Source organism: Heterodontus francisci, chromosome 4, assembly GCF_036365525.1.
Source record: "Heterodontus francisci isolate sHetFra1 chromosome 4, sHetFra1.hap1, whole genome shotgun sequence".
Classification (NCBI taxonomy): Eukaryota; Metazoa; Chordata; class Chondrichthyes; order Heterodontiformes; family Heterodontidae; genus Heterodontus; species Heterodontus francisci.
The window spans coordinates 81984430-82003845 of record NC_090374.1 but is presented as its reverse complement, the minus strand read 5'-3'; the positions used below and the strand labels follow the sequence as shown (position 1 = coordinate 82003845).

Sequence of the window (19416 nt, the reverse complement as noted above, 5' to 3'; positions counted from 1 at the left end):
CCTGGCCCTCAGGTCTGTCAGGAGAACTCCATTTCCTCATCAGTGCCTCATACTTTAAAAAGTAGCATTCGGGAACTCCCTCTGCTTCACTTTTAGATTGGGCAGCCTGTGCTAACCCTCGCAATACTGGGTTGGCTCACTGAGCTGCACCTCGGGAAAAGCCATTTAATTCATTCCCTAAGTCTCCTAACTTTCCAAAGAAAGTCTCAGACAGGTAGACCTCATGGGTCATTTGCCTGCAGTGCCAATGGTGTCTCCTATGGGGGAGCTGGTTTGATCATGGCCTGACCCACTACACATTCAGGGACTCTGCAGGAGACCATCTCCTGCCACCGCCGGTCTCTCTGACCTCCTGTGGTCTTTCTTTCACGACTGGGTGGGGGGGGGGCTACTACCTTCACCGCTGCCACATTACCTAGGAGGTCAACCCCGTCCACAGGCAAACTAGGGACAATCACTACGTTCACCGGTCCCAAAACTAGGTCGCACCCCAGGTGCACCTGGTGTACAGGTACAGACATACACTGCCCTCCAATACCATTCACCACCATTTTGGTGTTCACTGCACTCTCTGGGCCTTTCCCCAGTAAAAGGGATCTGGTGGCCCCTGTGTCCCTGAGAATCACTATGGGCTTGCTTGCCCCACTCGAAGAATATGGGGTTACTTTCCCTTCAGATACAAAACCCTGGTAACCTTCAGGAATCCTATTAACTTTTCCTGCACTGGCCCCAGTAAGCTTCCTGGGTTGCACCCTTACTGCAGTCAAAGCCACAGCCTGTTCAGTGTTTTCCATCAGGCCCTCGTCTTCACTGAGCGGGTGTGCCCTGATTAACCCTTTCAGTTTCCCCTTTAATTTCCAGCAGTCAACTTTTGAACGCCCTGCTTTGTTACAGTGGAAGCACACAGGTCTCCGGGTCTCACTTCCACTCACAGCACCTTCCTTTTTGGCTGGAGGAGTGCCCCGTGTCTCCTGCTTTCCTTTCTCTTCCAGGACTGCCTGGGCTTCGATCACCTTCCCACCCTTTAATCCTTTTCAGATTTGTGCGGGGTAATCAGGAAAGGTTCTCCCCTGGAAAACGGACTGATAAATTAAAGAGAATTAATTGGCCAGAACGACTGCTTGCCGGGCTCCCTGAACCTGCTGCTTCTCGACATAAGTTTTTATTGAGAATGGGAGAGAGTTTTTAAATTTGTCTAACAGGATTACTTCTCATAATCTCGTAGCTGAGGTATATTTTTAAAGCCTTCAGCCACTGGTCAAAAGTTGCTTGCTTCTTTCAAGCTCCAGATAGGTTTGAGTGGCTTGCTTTTTGAGGGTTCTAAACTTCTGGCGGTAAGCTTCGGGTACTAATTCATATGCCGAGGATAGCATTTTTGGGCAGTTCATAGTTTTATGAACTCTCATCTGGCAGCGAGGTATAGACCTCATGGGCTTGTCCAGTTAGTTTGCTTTACAGTGAGAGAGACCAGGTCTCAGCTGGCCATTTTAGATGGCCTTGCCAGTTTCTTGAAAGACAAGAAAAACATTTCCACATCTTCCTCATTGAATTTTGGAATCAATTAGGCGAGTTTTAGCAATCTTGTACCCAAGCCTGAATTCTGATCCTCCATATTAGCCATGTTTTCACTAGGGTTACTCTGTCGCCCCCTAGCTAACTCAAGCCGCTTCAGCTCTTGCTCTTCGGATTCTTTCCGGAATATCCTTTCTCGCTCGCTCTCATTCCCTCTCCCGTCTTTGTTTTTCTTAACGTTCCATTTGGAAGGCTCTTTTTTTCTCCCTCTCCTGCCCTCTTTTTCCCTTTCCTAAAATTCAAGTTTCCTCTGTTCCAATTGTATCTTTGCTAACACTACCCTATCAGATTCTGCTACTAAGCCTGTTTCTACTTCTTCAGATTCAAGGGAAAAATGGTTGCCCACCAGCCTTAGGAGTTCAGCCTTCCTCGCCTTGCCACGTACAGTGATCCCACACTGCTCAGCCATTTTTCTCAACTCCTCCATAGACAGTGCTTAGTTACTTCACCCTGACTTGGAGAGCTACTCGCTTCAGTTGCAGACATGTTAGTATACAATCACACACAACCACAAGAAAACCTGTATTGATTTGCGCTTTTTGATTAGGAACAACTTGGCTTCCCACTTCAATCTTCACTTGTTTGTCTGTGGGTAACAATCCGTACGCCAGCACCCAATTTCTGTTACAATCAGGTGAGCAATGTGTCTAGGGATCTTTGGCTGTCTTTACCTGGTCTTATTGTAACAGGGTTTAATTTTAAACACACAGTGTTTTGAGCTCCCCTTTTTGTGAATCCTTGTTCAGTTTCCAATTATAAGGCAAAGAACTGAGCACATACAGGCTTTCTTTGGTTTAAAGCAGAAAGAGGAAATTTATTAAAACCTTAAACTTAAAACTCTAATACGGTTTATACCTACGGATATACGACGCGCTCATGCTAGCATGTGCACGTGATTTAAACATGCAGATAGGAACAGAAAAGATAAGAACAGTTTGAGGCAATATCTTGTTACTGTTTCCCGAGCTCGCTGTAGTCCTTAATTGAAATTATGGTCTTGTGATTCATTGCGGTCCAGTAACCTTCTTAAAACTTTGTTCATGTGGCAAACCGTTCTCTCTTTGAATTTCACATGTTTTCACAAGATTCAGTTCCGTGGGAAGAGATGAAGGCAGACAGACAGGAGAGGCTGTAATTCTTGTTTCAATTCCAGCAGCGGTGTTTACTCCATGAGCACACGACTTTGTATCAGTTACAATTCCTTTAATGGGAGTTCAAATTCAAACAAGACTCCGAGGTTGCCCTGCAGGTTAGTCATGTGACTAGTTCCTTATATGGCTCGGTCTCTTCACATCCTTTGGAGGAGATTCAAATTTCTCTGCCACAGCCAGTTAGCCATGTGACTAAAACTGGTATGACCACTTCTGTGCATTGGAGAAGCAACTGATGGATCCCCATTGTTTTAACATTGTATGTTACCATGGAAATTTCTTTCCGGTCAGGGCTTGCAATTTTAAGTTTTAATATACATGTGGCGAAATAATGTGTGCCTCAGTCTTGGCAGGTGGGGTTTTCCTGACCCTTGTTGGAGATGGTCATTGCTTGGCACTTGTGTGGCACGAATGTTACTTGCCACTTATCAGCCCAAGCCTGGATGTTGTCCAGGTCTTGCTGCATTTCTACACAGACTGTTTCAGTATTGGAGGAGTCGCCAATGATGCTGAACATTGTGCAATCATCAGTGAACATCCCCACTTCTGAACTTATGATTGAAGGAAGGTCATTGGTGAAGCAGCTGAAGACACTAGGCTTAGGACACTACCTAGATGAGCTCCTGGAGTGATGTCCTGGGACTGAGATGATTGACCTCCAACAACCAGAACCATCTTCCTATAACTTTCTTTGTCTTTAAGTCTTTGAAGGGGAATGACCATGCAGAAGTTTCAAACACAAAATTGAAGGTAATCCACAGAAATCAGTAGTTTTCCTGTAAGGTATTTTATTTTCAATACTACTGCCTCAAGTTACAGAGAAACCAACATAGTGAATGAAATTACTTTCAAAAAAATAGTTTGAGCTAATACTATTTATCCTTTGGCTGCTTGCCAGTTAACTTATTTTTGCTGTTTGCTCGCTCTTCTTTGGTGGCGCTCTTATCTGTTTGGCCATATTTGAGACAATCAGCATTATTCAGTGAAGTGCAATCTATTGCCTGTTTACAAAACTGACAAACTATTGTTTCACTTCAAATGCATAGCAGAAGCAAGTATTTTAAGCGCAAGTATTCCATCAGTAGCCAATACATATGTTTAAAATGATCCTAAAGCCATCTAATTAAGAAAATATACATAGTTCAATGTTTAAATTCTAGGAAATGGGACTGGATGGTGTAATAGCTTAGACACTGACCTTTCACTTTGGGCTGAATTTGAACCCACGACTGATGAAATGAAAATCTCCTATTTGCTGACTGCAAGAGTTCTACATGAAATTACTTTGGGCAGTCTTAACCTTGCAGGGAAAATCTGTTGCCAGTTTGCACTAAATTGGAAATCATACAGAGGCCATAGGGTGGCTAGTGAGAGAGAAAAACGCAAAAGTATCACACTAGTGCTGTAGGAGGTGCTCATGAGAGGTTGGGCAGAGGTACGTTGGTGGGGCACTTTAACAGTCGGCAATGTCCATGATTTCCCTGAAGTGAGTGTGCTTGATGATGACAACATGAGGGGCAGAGGTTTAGGGCTATTCTAAAGTTAACTGTTTACTGACATTGGCTCAGTTTTCAATCCAGTGAAATGGAACACTGAAAACCTCACTTAACAATTCAAGGACTTCAACTATAAATTATATGAATGGAAAAATAAACATTTTATAAGCACAGCAAAAGTTTTCATTGTTTAACATCAGACAGCACAATACTACAGATATTAGTTAAGATTTGATGTTCAGGAGTGAAGGAATGGCACATGCTGCTTTACTCGCTGACAGCTGTCCACAATGTTTTTGTGGGCTTTTGAGTGGAAACTTGATCTAATCTGGGGTTTGATCCAGTGCAACAAATGGGCGGCACAGTGGCGAGCACCGCAGCCTCACAGCTCCAGGGACCCGGGTTCGATTCTGGGTACTGCCTGTGTGGAGTTTGCAAGTTCTTCCCGTGTCTGCGTGGGTTTTTGCCGGGTGCTCCGGTTTCCTCCCACATCCAAAAGACTTGCAGGTGATAGGTAAATTGGCCATTGTAAATTGCCCCTAGTGTAGGGAGGTGATAGAGAATATGGGATTACTGTAGGGTTAGTATAAATGGGTGGTTGTTGGTCGGCACAGACTCGGTGGGCCGAAGGGCCTGTTTCAGTGCTGTATCTCTAAATAAATAAACAACCTCTACAGGGGATCTGTGTAATGTGCGAGTAGGCCAGGAAAGAATGAGGCTGTTCAGCCAGACTGAAGAATCCTCACTGAGACACACAGGACTAAAACTTGGATAAGGACTGCTAGTGGACACGGGACTGTGATGCATGACAACCTTGTGTCTGGTCGCGGTGAGGCAGGCAGCACACAAACTTCGTGCTGCCTGCTCATCTCAATGACTGGTATGCATCCCAGCACGAAACACACTGCTAATAGGCTGCACAAACAGCAGGGAGACCGAGTGCATGCGTGGTTAGCACAACTTGAAGCTAGTAAACACTTCTTAAAGGCAGTCTGCCCCTTTTAAAGGGGAGGTGCATTCAGGCTGCAGCAGCTGGTGAAACTGTGTGAGAAAGGCTAAGAGGAAAGGATTAACACGATCAATGGAGCAACAGATCAGACAGGGCTCCCAGGTTTTTAAAAAAAAATTTGTTCATGGGATTTGGGCATCGCTGGCTATGCCAGCATTGTTTGCCCATCTCTTGCTTTCCTTGAGAATGTGATGAGAAAGCCCATGTGCAGTAGGTACACCCACAGTGCTGTTAGGAAGGGATTTCCAGGATTTTGACCCAATGACAAGAAGGAATGGTGATATAGTTCCAAGTCAGGATGGTGTGAGATTTGGAGGGGAACATGCAGATGGTGGCATTCCCATGCATCTGCTGCCCTTGTCCTTCTAGGTGGTAGAGGTCGCGGATTTGGAAGGTGCTGCTGAAGGATTCTTGGTGAGTTGCTGTAGTGCATCTTGGAGATGGTACACACTGCTGCCACTGTGCGTCAGTGGTGAAGGGAATGAATGTTGATGGTTGTGGATGGGGTGCCAATCAAGTGGGCTGCTTTGTTCTGGATGGTGTTGAGCTTCTTGAGTGTTGTTGGAGCTGCACCCATCCAGGCAAGTGGACAGTATTCTTTCACACTCCTGACTTGTGCCTTGTAGATGGTGGACAGGCTTTGGGGAGTCAAGAAGTGAGTTACTCGCTGCAAAATTCCCAGTTTCTGACCTGCTCTTGTGGCCACAGTATTTATGTGGCTATTCCAGTTCAGTTTCTGGTCGATGGTAACCCCCTAGGATGTTGATAGTGGGGGATTCAGTGATGGTAATGCCATTGAATGTCAAGGGAAGATGGTTAGATTCTCTCTTGTTGGAGGTGGTCATTGCTTGGCACTTGTGTGGTGTGAATGTTACTTGCCATTTATCAGCCCAAGCCTGTCCAGGTCTTGCTGCATATGGACATGGGCTGCTTCAGTATCTGAGCAGCAAATGGTATGGTGCTATTGGCCTTAGTGATGGAGATTGGAAGGAGGAGAGAGAGGTCATGTTTCTGCAGTGGGCCAGGAGACCCTCAAGGCATATTGCTGTAAAGGAAATGGGAGAAGATGGGCATAGAGGTCAATTCCAGATCTTTGTCCCCAAGGACCTGGCTGCAGTGCCAGATGAAGTTCAATGACCTCACACCTGTAGTCAAGGTCAGTGAATATATCTTCCATTGACATCTCCTAACCACTGGATTACCAATCTCTCATGCTGCTCAATGCATCACAGCCCATCAATCACCCATCAGCAATCATGCCCAACATTCAGATGCTTTATCGCAGGCTCACACACTTAACAAAGCCTCATCCACATCTCGCAGTGTCCACATATTGCTAGCCATTCTGCTATGAGAGGCACATCACCCAAACATACTGCCAAACATTCATTCATTCTTCCCTCTCTCTTGCAGGACAAGGTTACATAACAGGTGAAGGGTAGGACCAACAAGTCCAGGGAACCCTGGATGTCAAGGGTTATAGAGGATTGGATGAGGGAAAAAAAGGTGGTTTATGGCTGATTCAGAGTGTTGAAAACAGCGGAGGTCCTAGAGGGGTATAGAAATGTAGGGAGGTACTTAAAAAAGTAGTTAGGAGAGCATGAAAAAACACTGGCGGGCAAGACAAAGGAAAATCCCAAGCATTTTATAAGTTTTCGGGACCAAAGTGACAATCTGTGTTTGGAGCTGGAGGACGTAGGTGAGGTTTTAAATAATTACTTTTCATCTGTGTTCACCATGGAGAAGGACGATGTAGGTGTAGAGATCAGGGAGGGGGATTGTGATATACTTGAACAAATTAGCATTGAAAGGGAGGAAGTATTAGCTGTTTTAGTGGGCTTAGAAGTGGATAAATCCCCAGGCCCAGATGAGATGTATCCCAGGCTGTTATGTGAGGTAAGGGAGAAGACAGTAGGGGCTCTGTCACAAATTTTCAAATCCTCTCTGGCCACAGGAGAAGTTCCAGAGGACTGGAGGACAGCAAATGTGGTACCATTATTAAAGAAGGGTAGAAGGGATAAACCATCTAATTACAGGCCAGTGAGTCTAACATCAGTAGTTGGGAAACTATTGGAAAAAATTCTGAAGGACAGGATTAATCTCCACTTGGAGCGGCAGGGTTTAATCAAGGATAGTCAGCATGGTTTTGTCAGGGGGAGATCATGTCTAACGAACTTGACAGAATTTTTCGAGGAGGTGACTAGATGTGTAGATGAGGGTAAAGCAGTTGATGTAGTCTACATGGACTTCAGTAAGGCTTTTGATAAGGTCCCGCATGGGAGATTGGTTAAGAAGGTAAGAGCCCATGGGATCTAGGGCAATTTGGCAAACAGGATCCAAAATTAGCTTAGGGGCAGGAGGCAGAGGGTGATAGTCGAGGGTTGTTTTTGCAATTGGAAGCCTGTGACCAGTGGTGTCCACAGGGATCAGTGCCAGGACCCTTTCTGTTTGTAGTATACATTAATGATTTAGATGTGAACAGAGGAGGTATGATTAGTAAGTTCGCAGATGATATGAAAATTAGTGATGTCGTAAATAGTGAGGAGGAAAGCCTTAGATTACAGGACGATATAGATGAGCTGGTAAGATGGGCGGAGCTGTGGCAATTGGAATTCAATCCTGAGAAGTGTGAGGTCATGCATTTTGGGAGGACTAACAAGGCAAGGGAATATACAATGGATGGTATGACCCTAAGAAGTACAGAGGGTCAGAGGGACCTTAGTGCACTTGTCCATAGATCACTGAAGGCAGCAGCACAGGTAGATAAGGTGTTTAGGAAGGCATATGGGATTCTTGCCTTTATTAGTCGAGGCACAGAATAGAAGAGCAGGGAGGTTATGATGTAGCTGTATAAAACGCTAGTTAGGCCACAGCTGGAGTAGTGTGTACAGTTCTGGTTGGCACACTACAGGAAGGATGCAATTGCACTGAAGAGTGCGCAGAGGAGGTTCACCAGGATGTTGCCTGGGCTGGTGCAATTCAGCTATGAAGAGAAACTGGATAGGGTAGGGCTGTTTTCTTTAGAGCAGAGAAGGCTGTGAAAGGATCTGATTGAGGTATACAAAATTACGAGGGGCACTAATAGGGTAGATAGGAAGAAATATTTTCCCTTAGCGGAGTTGTCAATAACCAGGGGCCTTTGATTTCAGGTAAGGGGAAGGAGGTTTCGAGGGGATTTGAGGGTGGTTGGAATCTGGAACACACTGCCTGAAGGGATGATAGAGGCAGGAACCCTCACAACATTTAAGAAGTATTTAGATGAGCACTTGAAATGCAGCAGCATACAAGGCTACGGGCCAAGTGCTGCAAAATGGGATTAGAATAGAATGGCTTGATGGCCGGCATGGATACGATGGGCCAAAGGGCCTGTTTCTGTGCTGTATAACTCTTATGACTCTAAGCACCATCATTTGGTCTGACACTCACACCCACCATCTCAGATACCAGCACTGCTTGCACTTTAGGATTAGTTAACAATCTTGTTGCACGGGATCTCTCAGGGAAGAGCGACCATAACATGATAAAATTCTTCATTAAGAGAGTGAGAAAGTTGATTGCGAGACTCGGGTCCTGTATCTAAATAAAGGAAACTATGAAGGTATGAGGCACAGGTTGGCTATGTTAGATTGGGGAACGTTACTTAAAAGGGTTGACAGTAGATAGGCAATGGCTAGCATTTAAAAAGCGCATGGATGAATTACAACAATTGTTCATTCCTGTCTGGCGCAAAAATTAAACAGGAAGCGTGGTTCAACCGTGGCTTACAAAAGAAATTAGGGATAGAATTAGATCCAAGGAAGAGAAATATAAAATGGCCAGAACAAGAAGCAAACCTGAGCATTGGGAGCAGTTTAGAATTCAGCAAAGGAGGACAAAGGGATTGATTAGGAAGGGGAAAATAGAGTATGAGAGTAAGCTTGCAGAGAACATAAAAACTGACTGTAAAAGCTTCTATAGATATGTGAAGAGAAAAAGATTGGTGAAGACAAATGTGTGTCCCTTACAGTCAGAAACAGGGTAATTTATAATGGGGAACAAAGAAATGGCAAACCAATTAAATACATACTTTGGTTCTGTCTTCACAAAGGAGGACACAAATTACCTCCCAGAAATGTTGGGGAACATAGGATCTAGTGAGAAGGAGGAACTGTATGAAATCAGTATTGGTAGGAAAATGGTGTTAGGGAAATTGATGGGATTGAAGGCCGATAAATCCCCAGGATCTGATAATCTATATCCCAGAGTACTTAAGGAAGTGGTCCTAGAAATAGTAGATGCATTGCTGGTCATTTTTCAAAATTCTATAGAGTCTGAAACAGTTCCAACAGATTGGAGGGTAGCTAAAGTAACCCCACTATTTAAAAAAAGGCAGAGAGAAAACAGGGAATTACAGACCAGTTAGCCGGACATCAGTAGTGGGGAAAATGCTAGAGTCTGTTATAACAGATGCAATAGCAGAGCACTTGGAAAACAATGACAGGATCAGACAAAGTCAACATGGATTTACGAAAGGGAAATCATGCTTGACAAATCTACTGGAATTTTTTAAGGCTGTAACTAGTAGAATAGATAAGGGAGAACCAATAGATGTGGTGTATTTGGACCTTCAGAAGGCTTTCGATAAGGTCCCACATAAGAGATTAGCGTGCAAAGGTACTGCCTGTGCGGAGTTTGCAAGTTCTCCCTGTGACCGCGTGGGTTTTCGCCGGGTGCTCCGGTTTCCTCCCACAACCAAAGACTTGCAGGTGATAGGTAAATTGCCTGTTGTAAATTTCCCCTAGTGTAGTTAGGTGGTAGGGAATATGGGATTACTGTAGGGTTAGTATAAATGGGTGGTTGTTGGTCGGCACATTCTCGGTGGGCCGAAGGGCCTGTTTCAGTGCTGTATCTCTAAAAAAAAAATAAAGCACATGGGACTGGGGGTAAGGTACTGACATGGATAGAGAACTGGTTGGCAGACAGGAAACAAAGAGTAGGAATAAATGGGTATTTGTCCGAGTGGCAGGCAGTGACTAGTGGGGTGCTGCAGGGATCAGTGCTAGGACCCCAGCTATTCCCAATATATGTTAATGATATAGGTGAGCAAATTAAATGTAATATATGCAAGTTTGCACACGACACAAAGCTGGGTGGGAGCGTGAGCTGTGAGGAGGATGCAGAGAAGCTCCAGTGTGATTTGGACAGGTTGAGTGCGTGGGCAAATACATGGCAGATGCAGTATAATGTGGATAAATGTGAGGTTATCCACTTTGGTGGCAAAAACAGAAAGGCACATTATTTGAACGGCGATAGATTGGGAAAGGGGGAGGTGCAGGGAGACCTGGGTGTCCTTGTGCACCAGTCGCTAAAAGTAAGCATGCAGGTGCAGCAGGCAGTTAAGGCGGCAAATGCTGGCCTTCATAGTGAGAGGATTCGAGTACAGGAGCAAGGATGTCTTGATGCAATTATACAAGGCCTTGGTGAGGCCACATCTGGACTGCTGTGTGCAGTTATGGTATCCTTATCTGAGGAAGGATGTTCTTGCTATGGAGGGAGTACAGCGAAGATTCACCAGACTGATTCATGGGATGGCAGGACTGATGCATGGAGAGAGATTGGGTCGATTAGGCTTATGTTCGCTAGGGTTTAGAAGAATGAAAGGGGATCTCATAGAAACCTACAAAATTCTAACAGGACTTGACAGGGTAGAAACAGGAAGGATGTTCCCGATGGTGGGGGAGTCCAGGACTAGGGGTCACAGTCTAAGGATAAGGGGTAAGCCATTTAGGACTGAGATGAGGAGAGATTTCTTCACGCAGAGAGTGGTGAACCTGTGGAATTCTCCACCACGGAAAGCAGTTGAGGCCAAATCATTAAATATATTCAAGAGGTAGATTATAGTTCTTGGGTCTAATGGGATCAAGGGATACGGGGAGAAAGCAGAAACAGGTTACCGAGTTTGGATGATCAGCCATGATCGTATTGAATGGCGCAGCAGGCTCGAAGGGCTGAATGGCCTACTCCTGCTCCTATTTTTCTATGTTTACATGACAGAATACAGGGGTATTGGCACATGGCAAGTCCACAAGGCACAAGTGGACTGAGCAATTGGCAGCTCCCCAGAGGGCAAGGTCGCAGACAAGTTTTGCTGCAGGGGACTTAGATGAGGGTTACAATGGGTGGCAAACAGGAGACCACTGCTCAGCAAGGCTATCTACAGTCTTTCCCACTGAAAGTCAATGGCCATCCACCAGCCAGGCTGCTGCCACGGGGGTTTCACTGTTTAGGAGCACGAGGCTAGGCAAGACAGGCATTTAGGGTATGCACAAGGATGAACAATTCAGCTTAGTATGTTATTGTTGAAAGGGTTAAGTGTTATGGAAAGGATTTTTTGTGATATCTTTTATTTCAGGATTTTGGCCAAGAGGACGCTGTGAAAGGCAGGGTTGAGATTTTTGGGGAACAGGAGTCAGAACAGCCAGTCACTGACAGCCAGTCCAGAGCAAAGGGGTCCTGGATGCCTCCTTCCTTCCTCGTCCTCTGCTTTTTCTCCCCACCCCCGAGTCCATGCCAAAGGTCTGGTGGCAAAGACTGTGCCCTCATGACAGCAAGATTATGAAGAACGCAGGAGATCACCACAAATTTGGGGAGACACTCTGCTAAGTACTGGAGGACTCCCAGTAAGTGGTACAGTCACTGGTGCCATTGTTCAGAATGCCCATGGCCTGTTCCATGACATTCCTGGTGGCAATAAGGGTCTCAGGTGTGCTATCCACGTGTGTTCGGGTGATGAAGGGTAAGGCACAAGTAGACCATCTCCTTGATGAAACATAGCTGCCTCAGGCACAGCTCCTGGCTGAGGTGAAGGTACAAGTGCTCTGACCCTTAGTGTGAACAGTCTTCGATTGCAAGTCCCCACTTCTCCTCCTGCGTACAATTTCCCCTCTCTGCTGCCTGTACTCCATGTCCCTGTTGTGTTGCAACTACAGCCCCCATTCGTGCTAGCAGGTTTTCTACTGACACTGCATGCCCTTGGCGTCGAGCAGCCACCCTCTGGTGTATTGTGGTGGCTTCAATATGGCAGGAACAGTTGACTGAAGCAGGATGAAAGTCATGGCTGTTGCCAGGATAGCAAGCATTCACTAACAATGTTATGTGCATGGTCATACATCAACTGCATGTTCAGGGAGTGGTACCCTTTACGGTACAACTCCCAATTAATATGCGACGCGCACAGAGCCATAGAGCATGCAGTCAATGGCTCCCTGCTTCTTTGGGAATCCCATTAGCCTGGCAAAGCCACGTACCAGCTCATCTCCGGTTAGAGAGAAGACTATCAAGTCCCCTCTTTCGGCATTCGGGGCCTCTGTCAGCTCCCTGATGCAGCAATGCACAACGAACTGTGATACGGCTGGAGCCAGCTCTAGCCTGGAAGGATTGACTTTAGAGAAATTGAGGGCCATTGGCATCACCCTGCTGTGTGGCTGTACGTCCAGTAGGAGCAGGTGGTACAGTCAGTGACCATCTCCTTGAAGAAACATAGCTGCCTCAGGCATGGCTCCTGGCTGAGGTGAAGGTAGGAGAAGCGTTCTCTGAAGATCCTTGGTGTGCACAGTCTTCGATTGAGAGTCCCCACTTCTCCTCACAGTTTCCCCTCTGTGCTGCCTGTACTCCATATCCCTGTTGCGCTGCAATACAGCCCCCATTAGTGCCAGCAGGTTTTCTACTGATAGGCCTTCCAAGTCTTCAGCACTGCTTGAAAAGGTCCAGCAACACCCCTTCTGATTCGAACACCTTTTCAGAACTCCTCGAACAATTCTGAACACAATACTCCAACACACTCTACAGCAGCAAAACAAAGCCAAAAAGCACCTCACCTGAAAGTCCCACGCTGATCCCTTTAAGTAGCACTCGTGGGGATCCCTTGTGCAGCTCAAACACTCCCAGCTGAACATGCGTTTGGAGAGGGTGTTAACAGTCTGTGTCTGATGCGGAGTGGAATCATGATCTGCCCACTCTGCATGTTTGTGGTGCATGCATGACATGCCCACGCCAGCAACCTTAAAAGCATGGTGCGCTAAGTGGAAGGAAGCAGTACAGCCATTTTTGTCCTTGGTGCTTCTGTAGCAGTGATACCAGCAATGGCACGGAGCTGAATTTTGTGGGCAGGAAGTATAAAGTAGGAAGGACAAATTAGACTTATATTCTGTATACAAAGCGAAATAAAGATTGGGAAAGACTGATGGGATTGGGAGGAATGAGGGGCAGAAAAAGTGAAGAAAAATTTCCTTAAAAATCTCCAACACTAATTAACTTTTGAAGCAATGAGACTCCATACTTGTAAAATTAACTTTCAAGGGCCACAAAGATTGCTTAACAGCAATTATCAGTTATCACATCATTAAAAGTGACCATTCCTCCTGAATGCACCAGTCCTAACTTCTTCTGGCACCTTTCGTGGGGAACTATTGGACAAGTACTCCAATTCCATGCCATTGCATGTCTTTCAGTGCAGAGTCTATTGGAAAGGACTGTTACAAAGCACCCAGTGTAGGACTGAGCTATCTCTTTCAGCAACTTCCAGATTTCCATGTTTAAATGTCCATGTGCAGATGCCAGAAGTTGCTGTCCGATTTTCTGCCTAATGACCGTGAGTGGTATTAGCTTTACCATTATTCTCCACGCAAAATCCAGGCCAATGACATAAAATAATTCACGTTCTTTTGAGTGTTTCTTTTTTATATGAATAAATGGCTATCATTTATTATCGACTAGAATTTGTGATGCTAGTACTCACATCTCAAGCACTGTTTTCAGTTGTTCGAGTTTCGATTTACTTTCTTCTATTTCTGAATCATTATTCTGGCCCAGTTCTGCCAAAAGATGCCTTGCAATATCCAAAACTTCCTGAAAGGTCATTAGAAAAATATTTTAGAACTGCCTTCAGATTTCATTTTACACATATACATATACAGACATAAACATATATGTTGTCAGCTCTCCATTTTATAATCCTATTTAAGTGTTTATGGGTTTGTCCAATATGAAGTTTGACCGCACCTGCTCCATTATGTTTTTATTAGGATTTTCCCATTAATGTGACAGCCTGATTCCACAGTTCCACATTCTAGCCAAATAGTGGGTTTAAATACATTTTTTTTTTTACAATTTCAGATTTCACAAATTGACTAGGTTTATCCATTGAATTATCTTTTGTGCCTTTAACCTGAATACCTCAGATCATCTCAATTGTTTTTCTGACATCACACACAACAGCTGAGAGAGGAGAGCACTTCTGTGCCTACTGAGCAAATGCAGTTTTCAAAATATCCCAGCACGCAGTTTGTACATCAACAGGGGTGTGTCACACTACCCTGTATGCATCTGAACTTGAGTTTTTTTGATTTACCAAAATAAACTGGAGAATGAATTTACAAAGCTTTTATATCAGGCAAATGATGAATTTAAATATATCTATTTAATTGTATTTTCCTGTTATGAACTACTTAGAAAAAAAGCAGCGAGTGAGAGGTTGGTTACAGTTGGTGTTTTTTTTTTGTTACTGGTTGGAAAAGAATTAACTTAAAAACATCTCTCCTGGATCTTTCTTATGGCTTAATGATAGCTTTAAATACATAAAATAACCGCATAAGTAATTATCTTCCAGTGTTTGTAATGCAACGTTTAAAAATATGCTCATTACAGAATGTATAAATCAGCAAGCTCAGGTTTCCATTTCCTCATTCTTGGAGCATGGCAGAAATGCATATCAGGAAATTGCACACTCCAAGCTACAATTTTCTACCTATGATTTTAACAAGTAGAAAATTTTGACTTAAATGCTTCAAATCAAGAACATAAAAATAAGAATTGGCCAACAATATGAAGAGAGAGTGGGGCCTGGTGATTCAAAAATGGGACAACAGTAGTTTGGGTCTCATTGTCTTTGGTTCCCCTTCTGCGCCTAGAAAGGTGTTAAGCTCCTCCCCCCCCACGTGAACTGACAGATCCCAGCAACCAATACCTCAAAGCTCCCTCCCACATCCTAATGAATCTCAAGGTCTCCTTCCCCCGTTCCTAAATCGTCTGACCTTTTGAGGTCACAATCCCTTACATCACATCCCTAGTGCTGCCTAATCTTATAGCCACTCCATATTCTCCCAGATATTGAGAACGCCATCCTAATGGAATGCAGATCACAGGATATGCCCCAGTGTTCCCATCCAGTATTTTGTGAACCATGGGAGCCCATGTCCCATGTTCCTAAACCCTGGAAGCAAACCACAAAGCTGCTAGATTGCAAGACCGCACATCCATAAGGCTGATAAGTCAGTGTCCCTGGTAATACTGGTTCGCATAATACCTTGGTTCCTATAAAACCTCTGACCCATTTGAGCAACACAGCAAGAGATCCAGTAGGATTGATAAAAAAGAAAATCAGCATTAACAGCCTCAGCTGAACTTAAGAGGCTCATTTTTATTTTGATATATCCGTTTGCATAATACCTTTCTATACCTTGGAACTTTTAATCCAACAAATGGGGATGCAAAAAGGAGCAAAGAGAAATCCTGGCTCGAAGTGATTTGAAGGAGTATGGAATCGCTCTGGAGAAGAAATTACTCGTAATGTGAAAAATAAAGTACAGAAGACTAACAGTCAAGTGCCACTTTTGTTTGCAGCTGAGTGCTGGACCTTAAAAGGTATAGTTGCATAGGCTGGATGGTTCATCAGCACATAGTGCAAGGTAGTTGTGATGTACTCGTCTGTATTCTGGGAAGTTGTTTCTTGAGCTCGATGCCATGAATGCAGTGCTTCAACATTTGTGAAAGACCTAATGATGATGCAATAAGATTGGCATACTTGAAACTATACTAGAAAGTTAGGTTTAAAAACTTGCCTGTAGCTGCTTTGGCTTCTTTAGCTTTATTTTTCCTGCTTTGTATCCATTATATTTTTCGAAAAGTTCAAAAAATCTACATTTTTTTTTAAACGGATGTGGGGAAGGGGGGGGGGGGAAGACAGAAAGGTTAAAAAGTATTAAACGCATTTGTTCAAATAAAAATGCATCTATCACATAACAAGTTAAGTCTTTTTCACATACACACTGGGAGGCATTTTGTTTCCGTTTGCGGCTATCACGGCATCAGAGTAACCAGCTCTGGAGAGGCGTCATATTTAAATGAGATTCCTTTCCTCAGATTTTGGCAGTGATTTGAAATTAATGCTGGTCAGTAAAATGGAGGCAAGATGGTTAAAAGGTCAAGAAACCTGATATGAATAAATGCTTTCTCATTTCCCTCTGGGAAACTGTTTGGTGAAAGACTTATTTGTATAGTTTGAGTGTTGACACAGAGAAGATCAGGACTGGTAGTGTCATGGCTGCTTTTGATTGGACGTCAAGGGCGTGCTGTGGAGGCAGATGCAGGTGGACAACAGAACAGGGCGTGACAGAGCACTCAAGTTCACAGGAGGCACTACTGATGTAACAGGTTGTGCAGAGGCTCTTTGACCTCTCGGAAAAGCAGTGCTTCCAAGATTAGGATTTTCAAGTCAGGTGGTTGCAGATATATGTAGCCTCATAGACCTGCTACCTGCTGGGCCTGTCAGTGACACTATATCAGTGAATGTGAAAGAAAAAGAAAAATGTCTTGTGTTTAGATAGCACCTTTCAAAACCTCAGGACATCCAAAGTGCTTTACAGCCAGTGAAGTATTTTTGAAGTAAAAACAAAAAACGCTGGAAATACTCAGCAGGTCTGGCAGCATCTGTAGAGAGAGAAGCAGAGATAACGTTTCAAGTCAGTGACCCTTCTTCAGTGTTCTTGAAGTGTTGTCACTGTTGTAACGTAGGAAACACAGCAGCCAATTTGTGCACAAGGTCCCACAGACAACATTGTGATAATGACCAGATAATCTGTTCTAGTGATGCTTGTTGAGGGATCTGCATTGGCCAGACACCAGGGAGAACACCTCTGCTCTTCTTTGAATAGTGCCATGGGATCATTTACTTCTACCGGAGAGGCCATTTAACGTCTCACCAAAAGAAGAAACTTCCAATACTGCGACATTCCCCCAGCACTACACGGAGAGCGTCAGCCTAGATGTTGTGCTCAAGTTCCTGAAGTGGGGCACAACCTTCTGACTCAGAGGCGATGTGCTACAAACTGAACCATGGCTGACATACACTACCATCTTCAAGACTCATCTGGAGTTGCCCTTCAGTACTCACCAGCAAGGGTCTCTAGGATAATCGTAGTGAGCTATGTTCTGCACAACATAGTGCAGAGGTGAGAACTAGAAGTGCAGCAGGTACAAGCCACCCAACATTTTTCATCTGATGAGGATTCCATTAAAGTGGAGAAGGAGTGTGGCGATGAGGCTCCTAACGCCAGACCAGCTGATCACATTATTGCTGAGAGTGTCAGGGATGCCTTAATAGCTCTAAGATTCAGTTAGTCACTCATACTGGACCAAAGTAACTATCACATCCCCCAACCCTTAACTTACAATACCCACTAACAAAAAGCACACCTACAACCAACCGCCATCCATTATACAAAAAACAATTGGTCTCAGTCAGGTTATGCTCATTATTCATTATCAAGCAACTGAAAACTCAAGTTGGCACTTGCCAAGCAAGAATGGTGAACACAAGAAAGTGCTGCAAAGTAATACAGTTTGTGTGAATGAATTAATGAAAACACCAATAAACATTTTCAACATTTTCATAAGCACCCATGTGCAACCCCTCAATGGACTACAAAGCTTTTCTCTTTCTCACCCTACTGTGGCTCTATGAAGCCGGTGGCTTCAACAGAGGTTGGGGCAGGCTGTTCTGAACCCTGATCTGAATGGAGATGCTTGCAGCCAATGACATCTGGGTGTTAAAGCCTGTTAGGACCCACCAAAGACTTCTGTGCAGGGTCACTGGAATAGGAGACAGTCTGTTGGAAGCTAGTTTTGGTGGGGGTGGGGGGGGGCCGGGGGCAGTGCAGGATAAGGGGACAACTGGTGAGACATGGTAAGAGTGGAGTTCCCACTTCCACATCCCCTTTCGCCATCATCCCTCTCCTTGGTACATGACTTTCACCTCTCTGTGGGACAGCAGCTCGGAGCCGATGAGTAATGCCTTGCAAGACCAGGGCTAATGTTTGTCATCTTATTTAAGGCGGCAAGAAGGTGTGAAGCGGTGTTCCACAGGCATTAGTGCTGGGACCACTGCCGTTCACCATTTACATAAATGTTTTGGAATTGGGCACACATTTTCAAAACTTGCACTTGACACCAAATTTGGGGCATAATCATGAATGAAGAAAACTGTGACAAAATATAAAATAAGACATTAATAAACTACAATCGGTGTGTAAATGGCAAATTTCTATATATTAAGTGTAAAATGGTGCATTTTGGTAGGAGGAATAAGGAGGCGGCAGACTGCTTAGAAACTAAGACTAAATGAGGTACAGGAACAAAGGGATCTCAGGTTACACATTCATAAATCATGAAGTTGTAACACTAGTTAACACCACCATAAAATACGCAAAGCACTGAGGTTCATTTCTAGAGGAATAGAATTGTAAAGCAGGGAAATTATATTAAACTTGTGTGGAATCTTAGTTAGATCACACTCAGAGTACTGCATACAGCCTGGATTCCATATTACGAGAAAGATACAGAGGCACTGGAAAAGTAGCATGCTACTTTTTTAAACCTACATCAAGATATGACACATCAGATTTTATGATTATACATCCATTCGTATGAACAAACACCACCAGTAATTAATCAATATACATTCCGAAAGCTCAAATGTTCTAGCAAAGATAGAGAAGGGTTTGTAATGTGTGTTCTGTTGGCATTGACTTCAGTCTTTAGTAGTGATGTGATTTATGCTGGGGGACACCATTTGAATGTGAAAATAGTGCAAAACGCAAAATAAAACCTCAAAAATGACACTGACATATAATTAAAAATCACCATATTATTTCCAGTCAAGCACAAAAATTAAATTACGCCTTACCTCTGATGCCTCACTTCCATTTTCATTTTTTGTTTTGGAGTCCGATCCCCATGCCTTATGACTGCTATTACACAACGAAGCTCCATCCTATTACAGCAAGGTAAAAAAAAGAGTCTGAATTTACAGAGATCATTTTGAGTTGGATAGTTTACAAGTCTAGGAAATACTATTCTTACACACACATATTTT

The 19416-nt window shown here is 44.0% G+C and overlaps 1 protein-coding gene across 1 annotated transcript in view; it reads right to left on the bottom strand.

Annotated features, from left to right (window-relative positions):
* Positions 1-19416, bottom strand: part of ppip5k2 (diphosphoinositol pentakisphosphate kinase 2) — a 213104-nt gene that overhangs the window by 142455 nt on the left and 51233 nt on the right. The window contains exons 12-14 of the mRNA XM_068029776.1: positions 19228-19314; positions 16106-16181; positions 14005-14114 (exon numbers count right to left, since the gene is read on the bottom strand). Coding sequence (XP_067885877.1) covers positions 14005-14114; positions 16106-16181; positions 19228-19314 — 273 coding nt within the window. The remainder of the gene's footprint in view (positions 1-14004; positions 14115-16105; positions 16182-19227; positions 19315-19416) is intronic.